Raw genomic sequence first — 18970 nt, 5'->3', positions numbered from 1 at the left:
TCGCATAAATGTCTTTAGCATGAGAATTCAGGGGATCTCAGGGAGTGAATACTCTTGCCCCTTCAATAGCTCTGGAGATCTCCCTTTCACCTGTGTCAATGATGGTTGGCCACGTTTTCACATCCACAGCAGCTGCTGCCTCTCGGGATCTCAGTAACCTCATTAGGGTCTGTGTGGTGAGAATGCAGGCCGCTTTGCTGACCTAGAAAACAAATGGAGAGAAATAAGCACCAGGAAGCTTATCCCCCAGGTGGCACTATAGGTTCTGGCTGCTGCTAAAAGCAACTCATACTGGACTAGAAGTACACCATTCTGGACAGGACAGTACTTGTTTTTCAAAGAACATACAATAGTACAATGGATGTTGTACTATTTGTCCTTCTGGAAATGTGTAACCCTGAACTGTCTCAGAAGGATGGTCTTGTTCACAATGCAAGTTATTGTTTACAACACTGCTTCTAAAATATTTCATAGTTATAATCTCAGTATGGATTCCAACATCTCTTGATTTCATGAAGACCATGATAAAGTAAAAACATGGATTTTGTATCGCTCAGGGAATGCGAGGAGTCAGAGTAGGAGTTCGTGTTTGTCACGGTCTAGTGAATGGAGAAATTTACTAGATCTAGAACATACCCTGAATTTGAGGGATGTGGAGCTGTCACAGAAAACAAGCTCTCCTTCATACCTACACGTGGAAACGCAAAGTGACCAACTTCCCCTTGAACTGTCAAAAGAAGGAAACTCCCTGCTGCTCTGGCCTACTTTGCACAACGTAAAGAGGGCATTTTGCTGAACTGAACTCTGTAATAAAATCATCTACGGTGAACATGGTTTTTATACTGCAGGCTCTGGCTGCTGATACAACAGTGGTTCTTAGAGAAACAAATGCTACACAAATTAGAATTCTGTGTCTTTGGGATGCCTGGGTGGCTCAGCGGTTGAGCATCTCCCTTTGGCTCAGGGCATGATCCTGGGGTCCTGGGATCAAGTCCCGCATCGGGCCCCCTGCATGGAGCCTGCTTCTCCCTCTGCCTCTGTCTCTGCCTCTCTGTGTGTGTCTCTCATGAATAAATAAATAAAATCTTAAAAAAAAAGAACTCTGTCTCTTTGCTGTAATATGAATTAGAATATGATGCAATACAGATTTATGTTACTTCCTTCAATTCTTATATTCTCTAGAAACTTCTATCCCTGAATGTGGGTGGCTCAGTCAGTTAAGTGTCTGCCTTCAGCTCTGGTATTATCCCAGAGTCCCAGGGTCGAGCCCCACACTGGGCTCCCTGCTCTGTGGACAGTCTGCTTCCCCCTCTCCCTCTGCTCCTCCCCCTGCTTATGCTCTCTCTTTCTCTCAAATAAATAAATCTTAAAACAAAACAAAAAACTTCTAACACCTCCAGGGCAAGATCTGGATACCTTTTATACGATACCAAATGAATTTATAAAAGTGACTAAAATAAAAATGACCAACACGAGGGAGAATTCAATTTGGCATGTAACTACCTGGGCTACTGTCTAGAAAAAAATTAAAACATTTTTTAAGAAGGGAGGAAAAAAAAAAATCCCAAGGTTTTTTTTTTTTTTTTTTTTTAAAGATTTTATTTATTTATTTATAAGAGAAGCAGAGACATAAACAGAGGGAGAAGCAGGCTCCCTGCAGGGAGCCAGATGTGGGACTTGATCCCGGGACTCTGGGATCACGCCCTGAGCCAAAATCAGACGTTCAACTGCTGAGCCATACAGGTGTCCCAAAAACCCCAAGTTTTAAGGAGAATTACTAATGACAGCTTTACCTCCTTAACGTTCATGATAAAAACACAATTCTGTGTCTCACCAATAATCACTTTCTCAGATTCCTTCACTGAAAAATGTTAGCCATTTTGGTTAGATAAATGAAAAGGAGGCGGTTTTCAGGAGACAGATTTGACTTCCTGACTCAATAAAACCAGAAAATTAGTAAGGATCTTGAGCTGTCCGACTCTGGATTTTATGAGATGAGGACAAGGCCAAGACAATGCTCGGTACTTACATCAACAATCATGCGGACAGTGGGCAATGTGGCCGTAAGGTTCTGAGCATGAGGAGGTCGGACAGTGACAGGAATGCACCCCGCATACAGGCAACCATAGAATGCAGCTATTAACTCGATGCCTGCAAAACAGAGTCACTTAGCTGCCCAGCATCACTGAGAAACTAAAAAGCAGATCTTCCAAAACCAGTTTATTCAACCATGTGCCAGTTTATTAAGATCATAATTTAACACTGATAACAGCCGAAGAAAATTTTTAAATCAAGAAGGAACTGAACATAAAGAAGGAAAACAACTTTATAAATACAGAGAAGCCAAGAATAAGTAACAGGTCAGAAGTAAACTCTTGAGAGACACCTGAGGAAGGTATTTTGCTATCATAACTTGATATTGCTTAGTAGAAATAATTGCAGAAATCAGGTCTGGTAACTTAGGAGATAAAAGAACGGGGAAAGGAGGGCTAAGGAACACCTGAGATTTAAAAAATTTAGAAGGCTGCTGTGTGATGAGCAATTAGACTTCTGAGATGTCCCTCCATCTGTAATGTGAGTTTTAGGGAGGCAAAGTGAGACTCCATGTGAAGACAACCCTCTACTACCAGGACATGGAGAGTGGCCTCGGGGGGGAAATGCTCTGGTCCATCACCATGTCATTCATTGGTGGGTGGAAGACAATCCCACATGAACACCATAGGAGGGATTCTTTTACTTTTTAAGAAATCTTAGTATCATTGCAAATAAAATAGCATAGTAAGTATTACAGAACAAAATGAACTAAGGGGGAATAAAAGACCAGAGAAGGCCAGAGGCCAAACACGAGTGGTTACGTGACAGAAGAATAAAGAAACGAACAACTCAAATATTTCATATAACAACATTCTGGTTATTTGCACCAAACTGTCATCAAATAATTGAGTCCCTCTTACTGTGAAGAGAACACTTTAAAATTAAACAAGAGCATGGAAGACGAAAGCAGCAATAACAAAGGAAGACCACACAACGAGCAGGATATAAAGAATACAAAGTCAAAAAAGTTCACGCACAATATTCTTTAGGAACTGGGTGCTGGGTGAACACTCCTAGAAACAAAGCACCTCTTTTGAGGGTCTCCAAAAAAGAAAAAGTCTTCGTTTATTCATTCGATATTTACCATAGCGCCAGCAACTATGCTGGACAGTGGGAATATAAAGGTAAATACAATAGACACACTTCCAGCAGAGCCACGGTGCTGCCCAACTCCAGGGAGTGAGGCTGGGTTCTTACCTTAGCCTGGGTGCCTGGGGCTCCCAGACCTGGGAAGTGCACGGCCTACCCGGGGCGCAGAGGGCGGCCCTCACTTCTCCTCTCACGCTCTGTGGTCTGATAATGGAGCTTGAGTCTAGTTTACCAACCCAACACCTACCAGGTGGATAGAGCAACACCACGTTGTCTCCTGCATTTAGATGCCCCTTATCACCAAGAACTGCCGCAATCCTCTCTGCTCGCTTATGAAGCTGAAGGCAATTGGCTGTGCACACCGTAGTTCCCTTTACATCGAAGAAAGAATAAGTGGGTCAAAACTCAGGAAATGAAACAGTGACAACTATAGCCAATTCAACGTTGTATCAGAAAGGCCTGTGCCTCAGTAGATTCTTTTTAGCAAGTTATCAATTCCAGTGAAAATTCTCCTAGTACAGAAAGATGTGCAATATTCCTTTTCTATTTTAGTGCCTGAAGGAACTCAGGGAATACTGACATTAACTTAATCAGATATATGCATTTATAGTCTTTTTTAAGATAGCTTCAAAACTGGAATTTTTTATTTAAATGAGGAAATAAGAGTGGAAGGAAAACAAAGGAAAAAAAGGATGAGGGTGGCAGTGAGGTCAGGAGAGTCACTGCTGGCTGTATGGCCGTGTGCATTTGTTGTGCGTAACACAAATTTGGCTCTGAATTTTCTAACAGCAAACATATATACAAAACAGTAACAATGAATCAGAGTCCACTAGACAATAATAGAGATTAGCAGATTAGAAAATGGCTGATTCTTCATGATCCTAAGAGTAATCTTCCTGAAGGTCTTCATCAATTCCTTTGTGTTAATTCAAGTTCCACTGAGCTGGGCTTTTGAAACCCTTTTGTGTGTAAAATAAAACACACAAGTATGAAAGCGCATAAAATATGAATGTATAGCATAATGGAAAATCACAAAGCAAGCAACTGTGTAAGAACCAGCATGGCATGAGAAAGACCACTTCCAACAGCACAAAAGCACCCCCGGGGTCCCCTGGGTCTAGTCTTGTCTTTTCTTTCCCTTTGTATGTAACCACTACTTTGACTTTTTAATCTTAATCACTGATTTCCTTTTCTTTATGATGTTACCACCTGAGAAATATTTGATTTTATATAAATGTAACTATACGGCACATATTTCTGTTTTGCTTCTTTCTCTAAACGTTAAAAGTCAGCTATGCTGCAGTACACGGATATAGTTCATTCATTTTTGTTGCTGCATAGTATTTAACTGTACAAATACATGACGATTTATTCATCCATTCTGCTGCGGATGGACAACATCATTCTTGTACATGTATCCTCATGCATAAATACATGAGTTTTGGTAGAGGGTAGATCTATAGATGGAATTGTGGGGTAACTGGGTATGCCTATCTTCAGCCTCACTAAATATATATTTTTTAAGATTTTATTTTATTTATTCATGAGCGACAGAGAGAGAGAGAGAGAGAGAGAGGCAGAGACACAGGCAGAGAGAAAAGGGGGCTCCATGCAGGGAGCCCGATGTGGGACTCGATCCTGGGACTCCAGGATCACGGCTTGGGCCGAAGGCAGATGCTCAATCGCTGAGCCAGCCAGGCATCCCAACTTCACTAAATAATTAAACTGAATTATTCTCTGCCTATTGTGCTAATAATAGGCATCTTATCTTAATTATTCTAACTCTAAAACTCAGTCTCACAAGAAAAACAAGTTTTACTGAGCTATTTTTAAAATAACTTTTAAGTTTCATTAATATAAAATAGTACATGTTCATATGGAAAATTCACACAAGTAAAATATAAGTCAGATGTAACCACTATCACCATTCTGGCGTGTATTTTCCTGATTGTTAAAAAAAGAGTATATATTATATATAAATTCACATGCAACATCAAAAAAAAAAAAAGTTACCACATTATACTATCTGCCTGAAGCTGTGTATTGCATTGGTAAAGAATGTGGGCTCAGAAGCCAGGTCTGGGTTCAAATGAAATAGCTAATTTCCTAGTTCTACCACTTACTAGCCTTGTGACCTCAGGCAAGTCATTTTATGTCTCTGGGCCTCAGTTCCCTCCACTTTAAAATGAACTATGAAATATATAGGGCCCACAACAGGGTCTTCAGTAGGCATTCGGTTATTATTATTATTATTTTTAAAGATTTATTTATTTATCTCAGAAAGAGTGAGCGAGCACAAGTGGGAGGTGCAGAAGGAGAGGGAAAATCTCAAGTAGACCCTGGCTGAGCACAGAGCCCAATGTGGGGCTCAATCTCACGACTCTGAGATCATGGCCTGAGCTGAAATCAAGAGTCAGACGCTTACCAAGTGAGCCACCCAGGTGCACCTAGGTACTCGATTATTTTACTGAAGTTTGGTATACTGTTATTAACCACTTCCACATTATGAATATTTTCTGCATAATCAAATATTCTTCTATAATACTGCTTTGAATGGCTGCATAGTATTTCATGGCATAATTTTATATGCCATAATTTATTTAGTCAATTGTCTACTGTTTGATATTAAGATACAACACTAAAATGGATATCTTTTTGACTAAAGTCATGGTTAAATCCATAAGGCCATTTCCTGTAATCTTTTTTTTGGTCCATGGTACGGCAGCAAACTAAACCTTCAAAAAAACAATTTTCTGAGGGTGCCTGGGTGGCAGAGTTGGTTAAGCATCCAACTCTGGGTTTAGGCTCAGGTTGTGATCTCAGGGTCATGAAATGGAATCCCACGTCGGGCTCCATGCTGGGTGTGGTGCTTGTTTAAGATTCTCTCTCACCGGGCAGCCCAGGTGGTGCAGCGGTTTAGCACCACCTTCAGCCCAGGGCCTGATCCTGGAGACCCGGGATCGAGTCCCATGTTGGGCTCTCTGCATGGAGCCTGCTTCTCCCTCTGCCTGTGTCTCTGCCTCTCTCTCTCTCTTTGTGTATGTGTATCACATGAATAAATAAATAAAATCTTAAAAAAAAAAACAAACAAAAAACAAGATTCTCTCTTACTCCTAACTCTGGGAAACGAACAAGGAGTGGTAGAAAGGGAGGTGGGCGGGGGAATGGGGTGACTGGGTGACGAGTACTGAGGGGGGCACTTGACAGGATGAGCACTGGGTGTTATGCTATATGTTGGCAAATTGAACTCCAACAAAAAAATGTACAAAAAAAAAAAAAAAAAAGATTCTTACTCCCTCTTCCTCTGGCCGTCCAATCCCTGCTCGCTCTCTCTCTCTCTCAAATAAATAAATAAATAAATAAATAAATAAATAAATAAATAAATAAATATTAAAAAAAATTTTTTTTCTGGGCATGAGGGAACAATGATAAGGTCACTAAGCTTTCTACTGGTCTGGGCTAATCCAAGGTAAAATATTAAAACATGCAGAGGAATAAATGGACTAAATGTCTTTGAGTCATCTCCATATATTGCTTCTCAAACCAAGAAGCAAATTTAAACTTATGCTTTCTAACAAATACCTGGGGTACAGGTTTCACGGAGCTATAGCTTTGACTATAGCCCAGCTTAGAAGTCAAGTGGGGAAATAAGCTGGACTGACACCTTCTTACTGAAATGTAAGGATCCTAATGAATCCATGGGCCTGGAGGGAAACCCCATTTCACACAGAGGTAGAGCAAGGAAGTTGAAGTTTTCTATCAGAGCACAATGGTTCTTAAGATTTTTAATGACTTTTCCCTAAGATGCACAGCACACTCCCCTCATTAAGTTCTATCACTACATAAACTCTCAAAAGTGTATTTGTATGAAATATATCAGAATCTAGCGGTGTCTGGGCAGAAGAGGGCAATCTGGGTAAGCAGCCCAGGAGATTTCAACAGGCTCTCCAGTCTTCCCCTTGATGGTGGGAAATACTATTACATGCCCTGGTCACGGTACTTTCAGCCGGATTCAGCCATTAGAACATATATCAGCGTACACTCACAGAATGCATAACTTAAAAAAAAAATAATATTCTGATGAGCCATCTATTAAAAAGTACCAGTTAAATGTACTTTTGAATAATTTTCTATTTGTTTTTCATCTGTCAGCAATAAATCATTTAAGAATATATAGTAAAAATGACTTTATTTTAAAAATTATTTATCTATGGGGTGCCTGGGTTAGCGGAGTCGGTTAAGCTTCTAGCTTCAGCTTAGGTCATGATCCCTGGGGCCTGGGATCGAGCCCCATCCAGCTCCCTGCTCAGCAGGGAGTCTGCTTCTCTGTCTTCTTCTCCCTCTGCTTGTACTCTTTCTTGTCCTTCCTCTCAAATAACTAATAGCAAATAATTAAAAATAATAAATAGAATCTTAAAAAAAATGCTGATCTAAGGTCATTTTCTTCCTGGTAGAAGTCCAAGAATTAAAAGTCAAATTGGGTAAGAAATGACATGACATAATAATGCATCCTATACATCTGTAGATCTATGGAACTACATTGTCGGCCCCACTGTTCCTATCAGAACTGAATAAAGGCGGTTCGACTGAAACTCAAGGAGAGCCGACATTAAACAACACTCCAGGAGGTCTCCTTTCAACCTTGAAGTGATTGCACAATTTATCCTCGTATGTCAAAACAAGGAGAAAGCAGGAACTCCTCCCAGAGTTGACAAAAGAAATTTTCTGATGAAAGCGATCAAGAGTGCCTAAGATCCTCCCACAATATTCATCTGATTAAACATACAATTGGATTTTTAATACCTTGGCATTTAACAGCATGAAGAGTACATGGTCAGGAGTTGCCTGGGCTCGCCACTGTAAAATCTCTGCCAGAAATTGGTGCTGAAGTCATAGGGCAGAAAAAAGGAAGCAGGGTCAGTAACTTTGCAAAAATTGGATAATGCATCTTCCATCTACTATGCATCTTCCATCTACTACCGAAGTCTAAGTTCTGTCTTTGATTTGTTTATAAAAACCAACACTTCTGAACTCTTACCTTCCTCACTAAGTCATTCTCTTCAATTTGCCCAAGATCTCTTCCTGCAGCTTGTGCTATGCGTTTCCCAGCAACCAGGTTCCCAACCATCACGGAAGCAGGGCCCACACCTGTAAATAAAGGTAAAAATCAACTCTCTGGGGGATAGTAATTCAAATTATATCCCTGAAGTATTTCCAGACTGACCCAAACCAGTTCAAATATTCATTCAACAATACAGACTGAGAGCACTCTTCCAGGCCTTGGGAACACAGCAGTAAACAAGACAAACAACTTGTATTCTAGTGAGGAAAGGCAACCAATAAGTACAGACCCAAATAAACGATGTCAAGTAGTAGGAAGTGCTAGAAAAAAAAAACCAAGATAGAACCAGAGAAGAGGGATCCCTGGGTGGCACAGCGGTTTGACGCCTGCCTTTGGCCCAGGGCGCGATCCTGGAGACCCGGGATCGAATCCCACATCGGGCTCCCAGTGCATGGAGCCTGCTTCTCCCTCTGCCTGTGTCTCTGCCTCTCTCTCTCTCTCTCTCTGTGACTATCATAAATAAAAAAAAATAAAAATAAATAAATAAAAATAAAGCCACTTAAAAAAAAAAAAAAAAAGAACCAGAGAAGAGACAGGGGTTTGGAGGGTGGAAGGGAGTAGGTGGGTTCCTATAGCTTGGGGATGAGGAAGTTTTCACTCTAAGAAGGTGACAGTGTTGCACTGGTTCCTACTGATAAATAATCTCATCAGCTATGATCATGGTATGACCCTAAAAATAGACTTAACAGTTGGGAATATCTGATCTGGAAAGAAATTGCCATCTATGAGGACTGAGAGTGGGTTCATCGGGAATCTCAGAAGTGCTTTACTAAAAGTTTACTTAATAAATAATGTGATATATCCACATTGTGGGATATTCTATAAGATAACTGGCCTGGACTCTTCAAAAACCATGTCTTTAAGAGAAAATAAGGCTTTGACTTCTAAATTAAAGGACATGACAGCCAAATGCAATGCATGACCCTGACTGGATACTAAATTTTTAAAAATCAGCTGTAATAAGCAAGTGGAAAAATCTGGATACAGACTGTGTATTATTATATGAAAGCATTATATTAAGGTTAAACTTCTTTTTTTTTAAAAAAAAGAGTGTGTGTGCAGGAGCAGGGGTGGGAGGGCAGGGGACAGGCAAAGGGAGAGGGAGAGAGAATCCAAGCAGGGTCCACGCCTAGCACGGAGCCTGAGCATGCAGGCTCCACGTCTTGACCCTGAGATCATGATCTCATCTGGAAATCGAATCGGATTCTTAACTGACCGAACCACCCACATGCCCCAAGGTTAAATTTCTTAATAGAATAATAGTATTGTTGTTGATTAGGAAAACTTTAGGAGATTTTTTTTTTTTTTTTGTCTTTGGAGATAACATTACTGAAATATTTAGGAGTGAAATGTCATGATGTCTGCAATTTATTTTCAAGGAGTTCAGTAAAATAATGTTAACAACTGGTGAATCTAGGAGATGGTATACAGGTGTTCATTGTAGTATTTTTCAACATTTCCACAGGTTGACACTTCCAAATAAAAAGGGAGAACTCTCCCTCTCTTCAAAGAAAAAGTGCTAGGGTGCTATATACCTTTCTTGATTGCTCACTTGAAGACTCTATTGTATTAAACTAAGCAGATGGTAAAAGATAACAGAACTGGGCACCTGGGTGGCTCAGTCGGTTAAGCGTCTGTCTCATGATCCCAGGGTCCTGGGATAAAGGCCCGTGTTGGGCTCCCTGCTCAGGAGAAGCAGGCTTCTCCCTCCTCCTCTGCTCCTCCCCCCTGCTTATGCTTTCTCACTCCCTCTCTCTGTCAAATAAATAAAAATTTTTAAAAATCACAAAACTTATTACCAGCCAAGTTTTGAATAATGCTGATGTTATGTATCAATTAATACTAAATAGGTTTTTGCCAAAATCTGTTGATCCTAAATATACTGAAACAGCTGGAACAAAATTACTTAAATAACAGACTCAAAATATTTGGGGAAAGTAGGTAAAGGGTATAAGAATTCTTTCTAGTATCTGGCAACATGGAAGTGTGAAATTATTTCAAAATGAAAAGTTAAAAATTGTTTTCAAATTGAATAAAAACTCAGGAAGCATAAAGTACTCCAAAACTCTGTTGAACAATTTTAGTCTACAAAGTGTCCACTGCAATTTTAAGTATAATATGCAAAACGCCTTCCTAAGAAATCACATAACAAGTTACATACAAGATATGTCACATTGATGACAGCTTTTTATACAGGCAGGGACTTAGAGTACATCTGATTGTGTTAGCTACCCAGTCCTGGGTTATTAATTCCAGTAAAATTAATAAAGGCATGTCTTTTTAAAAGTGAATTTTTCAGAGTAGCTTAAAACAACAAAAATAATTCAGCAGCAATTTCTTGAGGTCCTTCAGTCTATATTCCTTACATCTAAGGATCAAAGAGAAAAAATGAGAACAATCATGTCTAGAAGGCTAACTGCTGACACCCTGCTGTACCTGTAAGTATGCCTGCTTATTTTTCCCACAAAATTATGCAAATTAACTGTGGCAAAGAATGTCAGTCACCAATCCCAATATCTAGATCCCTCTTCTTCCTTAAAAATAGACTCCTCTGTTTTACGCTGGGCAAATCAATACCTGAAATTTAGACTGTATTCCTTAGTGTGGGAGACTAATATGTAAAAGGAAGTGATCTGTAATGATGCGAGGTCAGGGAGCCTAACTGGGCCCTGAGGCATATGCTAGGATGGCTGTGGCAGATTGTTTTATTGTTCTTATAATCCTTCCTTTCCTTCCTGTTGTTGCCGTGATTTTATGAGAGGAGTATACCTCTCTGCTCCACTGATTCTGGGCACGGTCTGAACTTGTTTTGGACAATGACACGTTAGGAGACATGACACGAACAGAAGCTTTAAATATGCTCGTGTGGTTTGGCTTGCCTTCTTGCTTTTGCCATCTGCCTTGAGGAAAATACGGCCCAGTAGCTACTGGTCCCATGATGAGGAGACACACAGAATAGTTCTGAACCCAACCTACAAGATGGAATCAAGCCAAGCCCAGCTGATCCTAGCCAAGTTCAGCAGAGCCACAACCTGAGTGAAAAATAAGTGCTTTTTTCCAGCTACTGAGATTTAGAGTTATCTGTTATGTGGCATATCCGTAACAACAGTTGGCTGATATAGTGCCAGAGCAAAAAGATGGGAAGCTGGAACCACAAGGACTGAGGAGCTACCACACTAGTCCCACAATGTCTAGCCCTGAATTTCTTCTGAGAAAGAAAAACTTGTCTCGTTTTCTAAGCAGCTATTTGGTTTTTCTGAAATCTGCAGCCAAAACCAATCCTAATACATTCCCATTCTTTACACTGTAGCTCCAACAGGCAGCTCACTGAGATTTTTGTCACCAGGCTCCCTTAACACCTTGTCCATCTTCCTTTTCTCTTCTTTCTTACCTTATTCCTATTCCTCTCACTTTCCCATGTCCTTCTTAAATCCCAAGCTCTCATGTTATCCCCAAGTTATCTCCACCCCATCTATGCCATGGTTTTCAAACTGCTTTGGTCCAACCCATATATCCATCCCACCAAATCTTAGCAGGCCATCACAACAGAGAGCAAAAATACAGAATCCAAACCTAATGCCTTCATTAGACAGATGCCCTATCTCTGGAGGCTTAGGAATAATCTTTTATATGTTTCATCATTTAATACAATTGATTGAAATCTGGCTAGAAAAAGAAATGTTTTAAGCATCTTAAAGCATCTGCACCAGGTCTCTAGGTGGCATCTTTTAAGCATCTACTATTGACATGAAAATTTTGTTAAAAGAATCCTAGATTAATTGCTATTTATTTATTATTTTTTAAAAGATTTTATTCACTTATTCATGAGAGAGAGAGAGAGAGAGAGAGAGAGAGAGGCAGAGACACAGGCAGAGGGAGAAGCAGGCTCCACACAGGGAGCCCGACGTGGGACTCGATCTGGGTCTCCAGGATCACACCCTGGGCCGAAGGCAGTGCTAAACCATTGAGCCACCGGGGCTGCCCTTAAATGCTATTTAAAATAGGATTTTATTATAAGAGTACACTTATTGCTATGAATACTGAGTCATGTACAGAATTGTTGAGTTGTTAGAGTGTACACCTGAAACTAATGTAATACTGAATGTTTATATTTCAATTAAAAAAGATATTTAATATATTAAAAACTACTTAATAAGATTTTACACATGACAAATGAATGTAGGTCTTCAGTAAACCAGGATGTAAGATGAAGAAGGAGGTGTTTGTTATATGCATCTGCCAGACAGGCAGGCGATACGAAGATAGTTTTTATACTTTTGATGAGTTACTTACAGACTTCTTGATTTTGACTGCCTCTATATTAGCCTCTATAAACTCTTATTTCCACCAGCAGAAACTGGTAAATATCATACATACTTTAGCTCTATATACACTGTTACTAAATACTAAGGCTAGCTGATGAACTGACAGTAACATCTACTGAGATAAACAACTGTGATATCATCTTTGGCCACCAGATCACTGAAGTAACTTTTGCAGAGTATATTAAAATTCTAATAATGTTAGGATAGTGTCTTGAATAAAAATATCCTAGAAAGAGGCTAACCTTTTATTTTATTATTGTGCATGTTTACTTTTCAGCAAAAGCTGTCTTACAGAAACATGATTAAATGCCACACATCCCCCCATTCCTTCCTAATCTCACCACTCACTACCTCTTCTCGTCCCAACACGTTTGGAGGCCAATGTGCTTATGTACACTCTGTCTGTGAGTGTACACATATGCAAGTAGGTGAACGGGTGGTGCTGGCAGGATCTGTAAGGTCCAGATTTTGGCTCTCGTGTGTTTTCAGGGATTCAGGAAACTGGGAGCCTCTTACTATCTTTTCAATTAAAATAAAATAGCATCAAAGCTTCATGATTTCAGGTGGAGTTGAATAGATATTTCAACATGATTGACCATCAATTAATTACTCCTCCCTTTAGCCTCTTATTCAGCCTTGTAACCTCTGTCTGCTCAGAAATAAGGTAAAGAAGTGAAATGGACCATTTGAGGTTTTTTCTTTTTTCCGTATGGCAATTAACATATGCTTTCCTGCATCTTGAATTCACAGGAATGTGGCAAATGCAAAATATGCTATTTATCTTGTGCTTACAAAGTAGAAAATTTCGAAATTAGGTTATCTTATTCTCCAGAGATATTATAGGCCCAAATCAGACCTCTAAAGCTTAAAAGGAATGAGGGATTACTCTCAGTAAGTGATTCCCAACAGAAAGGCAGTATAACATAGTAATTCAGAGTGTGGATTTTATTTTTTATTTTATTTTATTTTATTTTTTTATTTTTTTTACAGAGTGTGGATTTTAGAGTAACAAATGGTGTCAGCCTCAACTCTCCCACTAACTAGCTATATGATTTTGAGCACAATTCTTAACTTTTCTAAATTTTATTTTCCACAGCTGAGGGCAACACTTTAGGATCACATACAATGCTTGGCATGTACTTGGCTTTTAGTAAGCACTTAATAAATACTAGCTATTTTTATTATTATTAGAACCTTCTCTGAGATGACTTGTTTTATTCTAGGTTCCACAAGTGAGATTTTGATCATCTTGACCCCAACCTTACATCCAGGGGATATGGAAGCACACTACTGAGAATTACTCAGAAGAGGAAGCCAGTGATAAACTCAGAAAAAGCTGCAGGTTCTCAATCCTCTCTGCTTTTGGTCATCTAATGCTATTCTTGTGTTACTAACCTTTCTCTAATCTTAGAGAAAGAATCATGATGAAAAATGTCAGCTTCTTGAAGTTCTAACTTTTTAAGTCATTTCATTTTTTTTTCTTCTAATCATTTCATTTTTTAAAGATTTTATTTATTTGAGAGAGACAGAGAGAGTGCAAGAGAGAAAGCGAGCAGAAGGGAGGAATAGAGAAAGAAGGAGGCTCCCCGCTGAGCAGGGAGCCTAATGTGGGGCTGGATCCCAGGTCCTTGGGGTCATGACCTGAGTCAAAGGCAGATGTTTAACTGACTTGAGCCACCCAAGCACCCCTTGAAGTTATAATTTTAATGTTATGTCTTCAAAGCTAGCATATTACCTGGTTGCTTTTGTCGAGGTTTTGGCAAATTGGTCACACATGTATGAGGGCACATGAGGATATTGCAAGGATGCAGAGATCCCTCCAGAAAGAGCTGTTTCGTCTGAGATATATGGATCCCTCCTAGAGGAGTTTTTGGCAATGTATTGGCAGGCACCAGAGCAAGACAATAAACACCCACTTGATGAATGCTATCAATTGCCTAGAAAAACACAAAGAAAAATATTCAGTGAGATTAATTTTACCATATTTGACAACCTCCTAATGTAATCCATTATTCTACTCTAGGATTTTCGAAACTTTTCTATCCACTCTAGGGTCTAGAATCTCCTAGATTATTAAGACCTCATACACCTGAAGTTCCCTACTTCTCTTACCAATGGCAGAGATCAGTATAAGACAGGTAAGATATGATCTAAATAGACAGTGGTAGATACTGATTTGTAAGCCTAATATGTCCTCTCTTGAATGATAATGCCCAAAAACTAGAAATTTGTTTTGGGTCTTTTAATAGACAACATAACTCAAGTCAGCAGAGGCAAAGTATTTTTATTATGAGCACAAGAGAAGCCTGGACGTGGGCCCTCACTTAACTGGTTCACCAGGTTACTCAGAATCCTGTCTACAAAACAATGGGTAAAGCCCACTGCACACGGAGCCTGGAGGCCACTGACTCCCTCAGTGCATCTCCGCTCCCAGCCCTGTACCTGTGCCCTTGCTAAACGTCAGCTGAGCTTGTTTCTGTGCCTTTTATGCTTGTTCTTGAAATCTGGCTAGAAAAAGAAATGTTTTAAGCATCTTAAAGCATCTGCACCAGGTCTCTAGGTGGCATCTTTTAAGCATCTACTATTGACATGAAAATTTTGTTAAAAGAATCCTAGAATCCTAAAAGAATCCTAAATCCATAATTTAACTATTATATCAATTGATAAAATAGAGTGTAAAAGGATAGAGAGAGTTATGCCTTGGAAAGCCTCATTAAAAAGTTATCATTGGTAGACACAAGTTAATTCTAAAAGGTAGGATTCTGTATTCTAGTCCCTTTGCATGTACCTGCATTCTAGTCTAACTTAAAGGAAATGAAAACAAACCAAAGACCATGCAATTTGATGTAGTTTATGGAAGTAGGTTGTCACACTACTCTATTATGAAATGCAGATATTTACATGTTTTGTGTTAAAACTTAATACTTGAAGAATTTCTTTTTATGATTCTCAGCTTCAATCACCTTTTAAAACTGACCACTATTAATGTCAGTTCCAAGTATACCAGCTGAGAGTTCTACTGTATCACCCATAAGCCTTACTGAAAAGCAGATATAGCCTTAGAAGAATGGACTGATGGTCATAAGACAGACAAGGCCTTGTTTTAAAGCAATTTGACAGTGCAAAGAAATAAACTTGAACATCATATTACTCAGACTATCCTACTAATCAATACAGGCGACTGGGAAATAGAAAGTCCGGCAGGTTCCTAAATCTCTGGTATTTTAGAACATACAGAGTCTGCAAATGTTATTACCTGTAGCCTGGACTCCCCACTGAAAATACACCATCTGGCAAATTATCCATCGACCACCTTTTCAAAAAAGTTCTAAGTTAGGTATTTAGTTTATGTTATACACATATCTGGAGTTAACCTCTAGGCTCTTCCCTACCAGAACATATGGGGTCCTTACTATTCTACTGTAGATCCAAATGCTCCAAGCTGAGAAGCTACAGATACTGGGGAGATAATGCCCTCTTATTTCATGACCAAATCAGACCCTGAATGACTTTTACAAGAATCCAGATTAGTAAGTTAGCAGAGCATGTAATTTCTATAATTGCTTTCCAGGGAAAAATAAGAAATATCTTGGGAAATTTCAGTTTCCTATAATAGGGAAAAAATGTGTAACTCATCACAACATTCTTCCATTATGTCTCACAATTCATTCCAAATGAAATAAGCATTTTGTTTGTTTGAAAACATGAATAGTATGGAAAATATTCTCTTGGCAGGTCTGATTCTTAGCCATATTTCAGAGATCAGCCCAGCCCCACCTGTTCATGGTCTTTTCTGACCAGCCTATCCTCCGTAGATTCTCTTTCTTGTTTTTTCACTACAAATAATCTTGTTCTACCAGCTGATAATTCAGAACTACAGACCGTGAGGATAAAGGAAATCTTCAAAGTCATCTTGCCCTATCACTCATCTCAGGTTTGCATCATTTCTTCAACATTACTACTAACTAGCAGTGAATATATCCAAATGCCCCAAGCAGATAAATAATACATGTTGGGAACACTTCTAGTAACACAGAATTTTCTTTTTCTTTCTTTCTTTTTTTTTTTTTTTTAAGATTTTATTTATTTATTCATGAGAGACACACAGAGAGAGGCAGAGACACAGGCAGAAGGAGAAGCAGGCTCCATGCAGGGAGCTTGACGTGGGACTCGATCCCAGGTCTCCAGGATCAGGCTCTGGGCCAAAGGTGGCACTAAGCCACTGAGCCACTGGGGCTGCCGTAGAATTTTCTTTGTCAAAGACAGCCCATGCTTTTTTGGGGGATCATATATGATCCAACAAATATCTACTGAGCCTGCTATGTGTATGTGCTGGCATGACTATCAGGATTTGGGGACTGAATTGTGAACAAAACAGGGGAGGTCTTGGCTTTCATTGGCCTTATACTGTAGTGGATGTAGAAAACAGTAACTATAAACACATGGTGATGAATACCGCACAGGCAAATAGAGAGTGAAAGGGAATGTTATTTAAAACAACAGTCTCTCTAAACTCCTTACTGGAGATTATGCTTGCAATTATTTTTGCTGTTAATAATAATCACCATTGTTATTTACTAAATGCACCTTGTATACTTCAAATAATGACCTCACTGAATCCTTCCCATAGCTCTATCATTTTATCCCCACTTTACAGGTTCAGAAGTCAACTGAATGCGGTTAAGTAACTTGCCCGAAGGCACAGTTCTGGAATGAAGTGGTGGGGCGATCCAAAGGCTGTAATTTCTTTTTTTTTATTTTTAAAGATTTATTTATTTGTTCATGAGAGAGAGAGAGAGAGATGGAGAAAGAGAGAGAGAAAGGCAGAGACACAGGCAGAGGGAGAAGCAGGCTCCATGCCAGGAGCCCAACACGGAACTCGATCCCAGGACTCCAGGATCGTGCCCTGGGCCAAAGGCAGGTGCTAAACCGCTGAGCCACCCAGGGATTCCCAAAAGGCTGTAATTTTGAATGAAGACTGACTCTTCTCATCACTCTACCCCCCTAACTAGTAACGTATCCCTCACACAGAGCTCAGGTCTTTCTCCTTCTCTGATGGCTTATCTTACTCAGCTCTCTAACTCCATAGGAAAGCTCCTTCAGAAGAAGAACAATATCTTACATTTGCTTGGATCCCTGCACGCTAGACACCCATTAGAGAACATATGTAGTAAGACTGTAGTTGTTGACAAGCGGATTGATTTCTGTTAAAGATGTGTTCCACACATGGTTAGTTTAAACTTCCATGGTTACTAACCACTCAGGCACAAAAAAAGAGAAAGAATTTGCTGAGGCAGGTCAATTCAATTTCTTGGCAACCTGAGCAGAAAAATACTATGTAGTCCAGAGGGAGAAATGGTACTAATTACATTATTTTGCCAATAGTACCCAGAAATCCAAGTACTGACTAGTAAGAAAAGCAAGGTGTCATAACTGGCCCAACAAAGAAAAGGCTTGATCAGTGGTTGCTGTCACCTCTGACAACAAAACCAACAGGCCCTGACAAATACCCAATGTGTGCTCACCTGCAACACACGGCTCATCCACTGGAAACTGTCTTCCTCTGAGGCGTCGGGTCTTTGTTCCGCAACCACCACAATGCGCTCATCATAAAATACAGACACAGAAAACACAGCAATTCTAAGAGAGACAGATCGAACACATCAGGACTCCCTTCATAACCAGTTTTGTTTGCTTTGCTCAGTTGGAATAACAGAGAGGAGACATCCCCACCACGCTACCCAGAAATGAGTAGTTTAGAAAAGAAAATGCCACAGTCATTACCATTAAAATGAGGACTCAAAACATGTATGAATAAGCACCACTGGCATGAACAGTGGGACACAGTGATAAATAGGACAAAGTCCCTGTCTTCATGGAGCTTGCATGTCAGAGACAGAACAAATAAATATAAAATCATGTCATGTTGTAGTATACACTAGGAAGGAAAGCAAGGCAGGGCAAGGGGCACAGTGGTGTGCGGGGTGGCCGCACCACCGAAGGCAGGGTGGTTGGGGAGTGCCTCCCTGAGGAGCGGACACTGGAGCAGAGACCTGAGTGAAGTGAGGACGCGAGCCATGCGAAGATCTGGAGGAAGAGGTTTCCGGGCAGAAGGAACGGAAAGCGAAAAGGTTCTGAGGTAGGAACGAGCTTGGCAGGTTTGAGGAACAGCAAGAAGGCCAGTGTGCCTGGAGCAGAGTGGTGAAGCAGAGAGTGGTGGGGAGAGGTCAGAGCCAGGCCAGGGCAGGCAGGGGGACCTGGCAGGCCAAGGGGAGGGGGATGTTTTCTGAGTGAGGTCTCCGCTCGAAGGTCCCCTTACTAGTGAGGCATTCCCAGACCA

At 40.1% G+C, this 18970-nt stretch overlaps 1 protein-coding gene across 2 annotated transcripts in view; it reads right to left on the bottom strand.

Moving 5' to 3' along the window:
• DIP2B (disco interacting protein 2 homolog B) overlaps positions 1–18970 on the bottom strand; it is a 221772-nt gene that overhangs the window by 20231 nt on the left and 182571 nt on the right. For both annotated transcript variants that reach the window (XM_041735560.1, XM_041735561.1), the window contains exons 22-28: positions 18156–18270; positions 14366–14567; positions 8222–8331; positions 7987–8067; positions 3431–3554; positions 2030–2151; positions 91–202 (exon numbers count right to left, since the gene is read on the bottom strand). In XM_041735560.1, the coding sequence (XP_041591494.1) occupies positions 91–202; positions 2030–2151; positions 3431–3554; positions 7987–8067; positions 8222–8331; positions 14366–14567; positions 18156–18270 (866 nt within the window). The remainder of the gene's footprint in view (positions 1–90; positions 203–2029; positions 2152–3430; positions 3555–7986; positions 8068–8221; positions 8332–14365; positions 14568–18155; positions 18271–18970) is intronic.

The sequence above is a fragment of the Vulpes lagopus genome, chromosome 21 (genome assembly GCF_018345385.1).
Source record: "Vulpes lagopus strain Blue_001 chromosome 21, ASM1834538v1, whole genome shotgun sequence".
Classification (NCBI taxonomy): Eukaryota; Metazoa; Chordata; class Mammalia; order Carnivora; family Canidae; genus Vulpes; species Vulpes lagopus.
The sequence above is the reverse complement of the archived record's forward strand: the minus strand, read 5'-3'. Positions and strand labels throughout refer to the sequence as shown.